Here is a 9,572-nt window from a genome sequence, read left to right as displayed (position 1 = left end):
CAGGGTATTCAGGCAGATTTTTGGACAAGGAAATGTTATGAGGTTTAACAGAGTTTGGAAATTTGTAATCCATGACTGTTAAGCACACTGTTGTTCCATTGTGACTCATCCCCTAACTCACCTTAGTTCACATGGCAAAACCTTGGATTTCTTTTCAGTTTGTTCTTTAGAGATTAAAACAATGAACTAGAAGAAGAGAGATATGTGTGTACCACAGCATGCGCCTCCTTCTCAGTGTTTTAAACTGAAAAACTGAATTGTACATTTAGCAATGCAATAATTTAATATATGTCAGCCAGACAAAATATCTGTATCTTTATTTCAATTAAATTAAAAACAATTTGCAAGTATATTTATGCAACATTCACTATATACACATGATTTATGCAACTACAAGGCAAATCTATGGGTGCTGATTATTTTATCTACCTACTGCTAGTTAAAACATGGTAATAACTAGGGAATATGGCCAGTGGATCATCCTTTGCATTTCCATGGCATAGTCAAAGATACACTATCAGCCACGAAGTGGGTTACTGGTAAACCTTAAGACCACCTAGTCTATATTTAACAGTCTTTTGAATGTAGGAACAGATTTTACTCTGAACAACAGCAGTGTATCTCAGATTGCATCATTAATCTAAGACTTAAATCTCACTTGTTTGAAGAAGGCAAAAGTTAAGCTTTCTGCTTCCTGGCAATTGTTTTTTGAACTGGCACCATAACGATCATAAGGAAAGAAGGAAAGTACCTCTTTGGTGAAGCCTAGGTACCCATATATGTAGCAGTTAACTGTAACAGTTTGTAAACAGGGCTGTAGTACAGTGCTATACCTTAGCTCTATGTTGGTTCAGTACCACAGATCTTCCTCACAGTCCAGTTCATGATTTTAAATCAGGGAATGAAACAAAAGAAAATTTAAGATAATCACTTGAGTTCCCTGTCTGAGATTCTGCAATTCATTTTTTCACTTGAAGAACTCATGTTGCAGTGGACAGATGATTACAGGACCATATTTCCCATCCCTTGTTAGACATTACATGAAGCAGTGTCTGCTTATTGGCCTGAAGTGATCTGAAGTCTGGTTTCTGGTACATTCAGATGTCCAGTGACTATAGAACAGTGCCCTGCATACTATACTAACAAACAGCAAGAGTTTCACAATAAGGGGCCTGCTATTAATTTTTTGTACACCATGTATCAAATGTATTGTAGAGTCTTTAGTGTTAGGAGCAACATAACTCCTTGGTGCATCTATTGCCAGCAACAGACTTGACACCAGGAAAAGCATGACCTCCAGCTCAAGAGAGTATTCATGTGGAGTGGGCATTCTCCAGCAAAGGGGGTCCATCACGATGCATGGATGGATGTGTGTGCTCCCTTTTGTAAGTTTTTGGAGGAAGCTTTGGGATATGTTGAGAAGTGCTTTGCCGTGGAGGAACAGGTGGCCCAGCAACAGAATGGAGGTCCGTATCTTGGGGTATCAAAGGAGGTGATGGTAAATGCCTCCGTGGTACGTGAGGAGAAGGTGTTTGAGGGGGAGGCGGAGTAAATGGAGACGGACTATTGGGAAAGAAAGTGTTGCCAACTTCACTTTTTCTGCCTAAGGGTGGTGGCTGGAGATGTAGCGGTGAACTAGAGAACACATCAGGAGTTCGTACAGGCTCTCGTGGCGGCAATACAGGTGGACTTTCTGGGGGGTCAGATATGGAGGTCCTGTCTGGTACTGAGTACCGTGGCGAATAAATTTTAGATGTTGGTTGCCGAGGAGGAATTGCTGGTGGACTGTCCAGATGTGCAGAAGAAACCTGAAATAGGAAAAAAAAAACCTCATAAAATATTCCAAAGGCCTTACTTTTAAATATGTAAAGACATTTTGAGGGTTAGCCAAAAAGAGTTCAGGGAATACATACAGAGCTATACATTTTTTCTTTCACCACAGAAATGATTCTAAAACTCTAGAAGGGAAGAAATCAATTTATATGGCACATCACTTTTGTTTCAGTTGCTAACATTCTTATTCAGAGGACAGTGTCCTGAACTGAGCAGGGACTCTCCCCATCCACCTGTGGAAGCAGAATCTGTAAAACTGCTTCCATAATTCGCACTGAAATGATAAGGAAAACAACTGGATTTCTGCATTGTCAAAACACTGCTGCTTGAATGTTGGCAGGAAAAGTGATGTATGTAATAGAAGCACCACTTTAAAGAAAATATGAATTTTATTGTTTGGGAGGGGAAAGAGGGGAAGTGTTAAAATATGGGGGGAAATCATCCCTCACTGGTCCAGTCTTGCAACATTGTTTTGCACTCCATTTACATTCTTAATGCTCAGCTGACAAAATCAAAACATTCACTAAGGAAAAAGAATATTATTTTACACTTCATTATCTCTATACATGCTGCACACTTTCATTTCAGTGCAGATCTCTGGACAAGGAATAACGGAAATCATTCAATTGTTATTACAGAGTAATGGAGGGTGGGTGATTACCTTTGAAGGAGAAGATTCTGCAGGTGCAGATTCTGGACGTCTTCGGGGAGGAATGGGAGGAGGAACAGCCATTTCATCAGAGCTTTTAGGAAAAGTTATGGAGGACACAGAAGCAGATCCTGTGGGTATACAGAAAACACGGTTATCCAATTTGAATATTTATTATTTTCAAATACTTGCAAATTAAATACAGCATACAAACCATGGCTAAAAAGTCACCATTGCTTTTCTATAAACTTCCCACCCCATCTGAGTTGCTGTAATAGTAAAAAAAAAAAAAACTTTTGATTTTCTCACAAACACAATGGCCAACAAGAAATATTGATCAAAACAACACAGTTCCCTAACTCAGAAATAGCTGGGAAACTCAAAGACAATATGGGCTACAGGCTTTTTGGCTAAGAAGTAGGAACAGATGCAGTTATGCCACTGATAGCAAATACCTTATTTTGCTGATCTTCCTTTGGAAGTTCAGTGCAATTTCCGCAGAGTTTCCATGGATGATGATGATATTGGATTTATATCCCATCCTCTACTTTGAATCTCAGAGCGGCTCACAATCTCCTTTATCTTCCTCTCCCACAACAGACACACTGTGAGGTGGGTGGGGCTGAGAGGACTCTCACAGCAGCTGCCCTTTTAAGGACAACCTCTGCCAGAGCTATGGCTGACCCAAGGCCATTCCAGCAGGTGCAAGTGGAGGAGTGGGGAATCAAACCCGGTTCTCCCAGATAAGAGTCCATATACTTAACCACTACACCAAACTGGAGACACTCACCTAGGCCTATTCTAGCTTAAGAGATGTTTATCTTGAACAGGATAATAGAATCTGTTATATACTGGGCAGGCTGTGGCTGGGAAGCTGAATAGTAAATGGACCAAAAAGGTATGGGAATAAAGAATCAGGAAGTCCCGAAACAATGGAATAGTGTACTGAGATGAGAAGAATATTGTACTGAGCTGATTTATGCTCATGGAGACTATGAGTGGTTCTCAAATGCTCTGTGGGACCTGATGTCTTCCAGCACCTCATCAGATGAGCTGATAGAAGACTGGAAGCTCTGTCTCTCTGAAGCCATGGATGAAGTTGCCCCCTGATGTCCTCTGCACTCTCGTGGTAATCATCCCACGGTACACTGCAGAACTCAGAGGGAATGAAACATGAACCCAGATGGCTTGAGTGAGTTTGGCAATGGGTTTGAGACAAGGCTACAACAGAATCTTATAAGACATTTATGAAATCCTATGAGGTGGCAGTGAAAGTGGCAAAGAAGGAATTCTCCATTAGCTCATGTCCAACACAAATGTTTAGGGTGATTCAGTCTTTGACATCCCTGACAAAGCGGAATCGATATAGCAGGGATGGGCGACCCACCCACTAACTAACTAACTAACTAACTAACTAACTAACTAACTAACTAACTCTCTCTCTCTCGGCTTGACTTCGCGAAGATTTAAGAAAGGTGCAGTAGTCCATGTCAGTTGCAGGCTTGCTGGTGGCTGACAAGACCAATGCTGGACAGGCAGGTCCGGCCACAGTGGCTGCAGGGAAGTCTGATTTGGGATTGGTGCTGTAGCAGTACGATTCTTCCTCAATCTCCTTTTGTCCTCAAGACCAGCTATGCGTGCGTTCTCAAAGGAAGAGAGCCTGGTGGATGGTGTGCCTCCATGCTTTGTGATCTGAGGCTAGGTCAGACCACTGGTGATGGTTAATGCAACAGGTACCAAGGGATTTCTTCAAGGAGTCCTTGTACCTCTTCTTTGGTGCCCCTCTATTTCGATGGCCGGTGGAAAGTTCGCCATACAGGGCAATCTTGGGAAGGCAGTGGTTTTCCATCCTGGAGATATGCCCTGCCCAGTGCAGCTGCGTCTTCAACAGCAATGCCTCGATGCTTGTAACCTTCGCCCGCTTGAGGACTTCAGTGTTGGTCACAAAGTCACTCCAGTGGATGTTGAAGATGGTGCGAAGGCAGCGCTGATGAAAGCGCTCAAGGAATCACAGGTGATGACGGTATAAAACCCACGATTCGGAGCCGTAGATGAGGGTCGTCATCACAACCGCTTTGAAAACATTGAAATTTGTGCCTTTTTTCAGATGCTTGTTGCTCCACACCCTTTTATGCAGTCGGCCAAATGCACAGTTTGCTTTTGCCAGTCTATTGTCAATCTCCTTGTCAATCTTGGCGTCTGAGGAGATGATGCACCCCAGGTAGCTGAACTGCTGGACTGTCTTCAAAACTGATTCATCCACAGTGATGCAAGGAGGGTGATAATCTTCCTGGGGTGCAGGCTGGTGGAGAACTTCTGTCTTCTTCAGACTAACTTCTAGGCCAAATAGCTTGGCAGCCTCTGCAAAGCAGGACATCATATGCTGCAGAGCTGATACCAAGTGGGAGACAAGTGCAGCATCATCAGCAAACAGTAGCTCTCGGATAAGTTTTTCCATTGTCTTGGAGTGGGCCTTTAGTCGCCTCAGGTTGAACAGGCTGCCATCGGTGCGATAGCGGATGTAGACACCATAGTCATCATCTAAATCTACTGCGGCTCTTTGAAGCATCATGCTAAAGAAGATCGTAAAGAGAGTTGGCACGAGAACACAGCCTTGCTTTACACCTGTGCCTATTGGGAAGGGCTCCGAGAGGTCGTTGCAGTGTCTGACTTGGCCTCGCTGGTCTTCATGTAGCTGGATGACCATACTGAGGAACCTTGGGGGACATCCTAGACATTCCAAGATTTGCCACAGGCCGTTCCTGCTAACGGTATCAAAAGCTTTGGTAAGGTCGACAAAAGTCACATATAGACCCTTGTTCTGTTCCCTGCATTTCTCTTGGAGCTGCCTGAGAACAAATACCATGTCGGTGGTGCTCCTGTTAGCTCTGAAGCCACACTGGCTCTCTGGGAGGAGTTCTTCTGCAATGGTGGGCACCAGTCTGTTCAGGAGTATTCTAGCAAGGATTTTGCCTGCGATGGAGAGCAGGGTTATCCCCCGGTAGTTGGAGCAATCTGACTTTTCCCCTTTGTTCTTATGTAGAGTAATGATGATTGCATCGCAAAAGTCCTGTGGTAGTTTGCCTTGTTCCCAGCAGGTGACAAGTACTTTGTGAAGTGTGCTATGCAGTACTATGCCCCCATGCTTCCAGATCTCTGGTGGGATTCCATCAACTCCCGCTGCCTTGCCACTTTTCAGTTGCTTGATGGCTTTAACAGTCTCTTCTAGGGTGGGGATCTCATCCAACTCTGTTTTCACTGGTTGAAGTGGGGTGAGGTGGATTGCTGAATCTTGAACTACGCGATTGGCACTGAAGAGAACCTGAAAATACTCCGACCACCGGTTCAGTATGGATGCCTTGTCTGTGAGGAGCACTTGGCTGTCTGCACGACGCAAGGGACTCTGAGCCTGATATGATGGGCCATATACTGCCTTCAGGGCTTTGTAGAACCCTCTTAAATCACCAGTGTCTGCACACAGCTGGGTTCTCTCTGCAAGCTTGGTCCACCACTCGTTCTGAATGTCTCGAAGCTTGCGCTGGAGGTTGCTACATGCAGCGCGAAAGATTGCTTTTTTCCCGGGACAGGAGGGCTGAGCAAGATGTGCTTGGTAGGCAGATCTCTTTTTCGCCAGTAATTCTTGGATCTCTTGATTGTTCTCGTCAAACCAGTCCTTGTTCTTCCTTGTGGAGAACCCAAGGACTTCTTCAGAGGTCAACAGGATGGTAGTTTTTAGGTGTTCCCAGAGTGCTTCTGGAGAAGGATCTGTGAGGCAGCTGGGGTCCTCAATTCTTGTCTGGAGTTTTGCCTGGAAGGCAGCTTTAACTTCGGCTGACTGAAGGCTGCCAACCTGAAACTTCCTCCGGGGGATACCGCCTCTCCTGGGTGTAGATTTAAAGTGAAGACGGAGATTGCAGCGTACAAGACGATGATCCGTATGACATTCTGCACTGGGCATTACTCGGGTGTGTAAGACATCTCGAAGGTCTCTCTGGCGCACCAGAATGTAGTCAATAAGGTGCCAATGCTTGGACCGTGGGTGCATCCAAGTTGTCTTCAGACTGTTCTTCTGCTGGAAGATAGTGTTGGTGATGGTGAGCTGATGCTCCGTGCAGAATTCTAGCAGGAGGCGCCCGTTATCATTACAGTTGCCAATGCCGTGTTTGCCAAGTACTCCTTTCCAGGCTTCCGAGACTTTACCTACTCTGGCATTGAAGTCGCCAAGGATGATCACCTTGTCCTCTGTAGGGGTCTTCCGTACGAGGTAGTGTAAATCAGCATAGAACTTGTTCTTTTCTGCAGAATCTGCTTGAACGGTTGGGGCATACACACTGAAGAGTGTTGCATGCTGCTTGTTTTGAAGTGGGAGGCGCATAGACATGAGTCCGCTTGCGGAGAGGGCGGGATATAAATGTAAAGTAATAATAATAATAATAATAATGCGATCTGAGTGACCTGTTGGCAGGTTTTCGAGTTTAGAGGCAATGGAATTCCTGACCATGAAGCCAACGCCAGAAAGGCGGCTCTCAGCCTTTGACTTACTCGACCAGTAGAGGGTATAGCCAGCACCGCGTTCTTGAAGACTACCTTCCTCAGGGAAACGGACCTCACTGAGAGCTACTATGTCTATATTCAACCTGAGAAGTTCATGGGCAACTAGAGCAGAGCGTCGTTCAGGGCGACCACTGTCTACTGTGTCAAGCATGGTTCTGATGTTTCAACATGCAAGCTTTAGTCTTTGCACACTTTGCGAGGCAGGTGCATGCCTTTTCTTTGTTGTTATTTTTCGACCGCAACTAAGGATGCCTGTTGACCGCGGCTAGCCAACTGGGGGGAAAGGGGAGGAGACGAGCTTTATTTAGGCCACCTTTTCTAGGCCCCTCTCCATACGGAGCAAGCAGTGCTGTCCCTAAATAAGGCTGCTTGGTTGTTCAGGGTGCTGCCGAAAAATGCTTTCATCTCCGGGTCAGCATCAGGCGACCAATACCCTGAACCGCCTACATGCAGGATCGGGACTGCGGCTTCCAGTGGCATCTTCCACCTGCCGTTTCGCCCCTTGCCCATCGCTGCAGGACTTGGTATGTTGTGGGTTGTGGATGTGGATACCCTTCAGGCCTGCGCAGAGGAATTTTTAGGTGAAGCACATTGTGCGCAGTACTGGCTCCACCCTTTCAACATGGGGTCATCTGCCATGGCCCAGTAAGTCGGGACGCCGGCAGCGAGTCCTCCAGGTGGTAGATGTTACATTAACGAGCTCTGTCTGCCTGGGCTTGATGTTAAGAGTTTTCCTTTTCTTGGCTGGCGAGGTTGGTGAGCCCAGCCTGCCCATCCGGTTATTCCGCTGGACATACGGTCACACCATGACGTGGCAAACTCTGTGAAAATGGGGGGGACCAGCGAGAAGGTGTTGCCACGGATGCAGTAATGTAGGAGAGGCCATTGCAGTGCCCATCTGCCGGGCATAGCCAGACAGTGACCACGCAGCGTTCACTACACTGGGAAAGGAGAGGCGATGTATTCCGCGTGCACTTTCCCTGGGGGGAGCCCACCCCACCCCCCCAACTAAGTAACTAAATAAATAAATAAGGCAAGGAGAGATGAAGGAGACACAGCATTAAATAAAACAGTGATGGGGGAAAAAGGAAGGAAACTCCATAAAGGGACAGGCAAAATGGACAGAAAAGGGGAAGACATTAAGAGAGCAGTAGAGGCACCAGATAGTGGGACAACCTGGCTATTGTGCCTGCAGTCCTAAGAGCACTTTCCTGGGGGTAACTCACTTTGAATAAAACGGGACTTGATTCTGTGTAGAACGGCTTTGAATTACTTTCTATGCAGACTAAACTGTGAAATGTATATCACTTCAAACTTTACGGGGCAGACAGACAGAACAGAAAATGTGTGGTTTAACAGTATCAATACCAAAGGAAGAAAATGAAAGATCTTAATGCAAGCATTATGGCCTCCACAAATAATCATCTGAAGTGCAACAGACTTTTCAGAATTTCTTCCTCCTTATTCGTAAATTTATGAGACTTCTTCCTTGCACAAATGGCTTTGACTACTGTTGACTACATGAGAATGATTGCTGTTTTATCCTTCTAATGGTGCCAAGAGATAGCTATGAGTGCAAATAGAAACGATGGGATGGTAAGGGTAAGAGTGAAATCCATAAAGGAAATTATCTGTGAGTTTGGCTAGTCATAGAAAACAAGTTTTGTTTTTAGCAAATGGCAAGTGAGCAGTGAATTAATTACCACTGAGTTTAAAATTCAGCTACATACTAAGAGCAATATTTCAGCCCTCCTTTCTAAATCAAGAACTGAATCAAGCTTAGCCAGCAACAAGATTTCACTTCCACAGATCTGGTCAAATGACTACTCTGCTTTTGACACAATCAAAAACATACAACACAAATAACATACGTTAAATCATTAAGGGTGGATCAATCCTAACTTTAGCACCTACTTGAATGAAAAGGGGTTGAGGGATCGGAATCAAATACACTGCAGACATCAGTAGTGCTGGAAGTGGGAGGAGGTGGTGGGGTGAGTGGTGTTCGTGGAGAGTTTGGTGCAGAAGCAGCACTCTCAGTTTCACTCTCGGGAACACGACTGTAACTGATTTTTCTTGGTTCCTGTTGCAGAGGTGTAGGGTGCCTCATTGTGCCTGGCCTTTGATTTGAAGGACGAACACCCGGAGATTTGAGGGAATAGTTGTATTTTTTTTGCTGCAAGGAAAAATCAATATATTTACAAATAATTGTTTGACTATTTTCACTTTAAGATTACTTTCTTTAAAAACCCAACTTTGTGCAGCTTCACAACTGAATTCCAAAGAAAAATAATAATTTATAGCAAAAATTTAAGAATACAGTCTGAATACTCACAAATCTTGGGGGTGGCTTTACATTGCGTGGTTCTATCTCTAGAGACTTGTTGAATAGATAATCTGAAAATTCTTTTTCCATGATGTTTCCCATTGGATTTAGATTTTCAAAAAACCTCTGCAACCAAAGTATTCAGAATTATTAATTAACTGACCTTGAAGGCACTAATGCAAACTTGAAGGCACTAATGCATCCTGCTCT

At 44.7% G+C, this 9,572-nt stretch overlaps 1 protein-coding gene across 1 annotated transcript in view; it reads right to left on the bottom strand.

Moving 5' to 3' along the window:
• Positions 1 to 291: 291 nt before the first annotated feature.
• Positions 292 to 9,572, bottom strand: part of SOS1 (SOS Ras/Rac guanine nucleotide exchange factor 1) — a 111,623-nt gene continuing 102,342 nt past the window's right edge. Inside the window, exons 20-23 of the mRNA XM_060248563.1 lie at positions 9,372 to 9,488; positions 8,951 to 9,212; positions 2,495 to 2,613; positions 292 to 1,808 (exon numbers count right to left, since the gene is read on the bottom strand). Of these exons, the coding sequence (XP_060104546.1) occupies positions 1,314 to 1,808; positions 2,495 to 2,613; positions 8,951 to 9,212; positions 9,372 to 9,488 (993 nt within the window). The 3' untranslated portion in view covers positions 292 to 1,313. The remainder of the gene's footprint in view (positions 1,809 to 2,494; positions 2,614 to 8,950; positions 9,213 to 9,371; positions 9,489 to 9,572) is intronic.

Source organism: Heteronotia binoei, chromosome 1, assembly GCF_032191835.1.
Source record: "Heteronotia binoei isolate CCM8104 ecotype False Entrance Well chromosome 1, APGP_CSIRO_Hbin_v1, whole genome shotgun sequence".
In the NCBI taxonomy this organism is placed as follows: domain Eukaryota; kingdom Metazoa; phylum Chordata; class Lepidosauria; order Squamata; family Gekkonidae; genus Heteronotia; species Heteronotia binoei.
The sequence above is the reverse complement of the archived record's forward strand: the minus strand, read 5'-3'. Positions and strand labels throughout refer to the sequence as shown.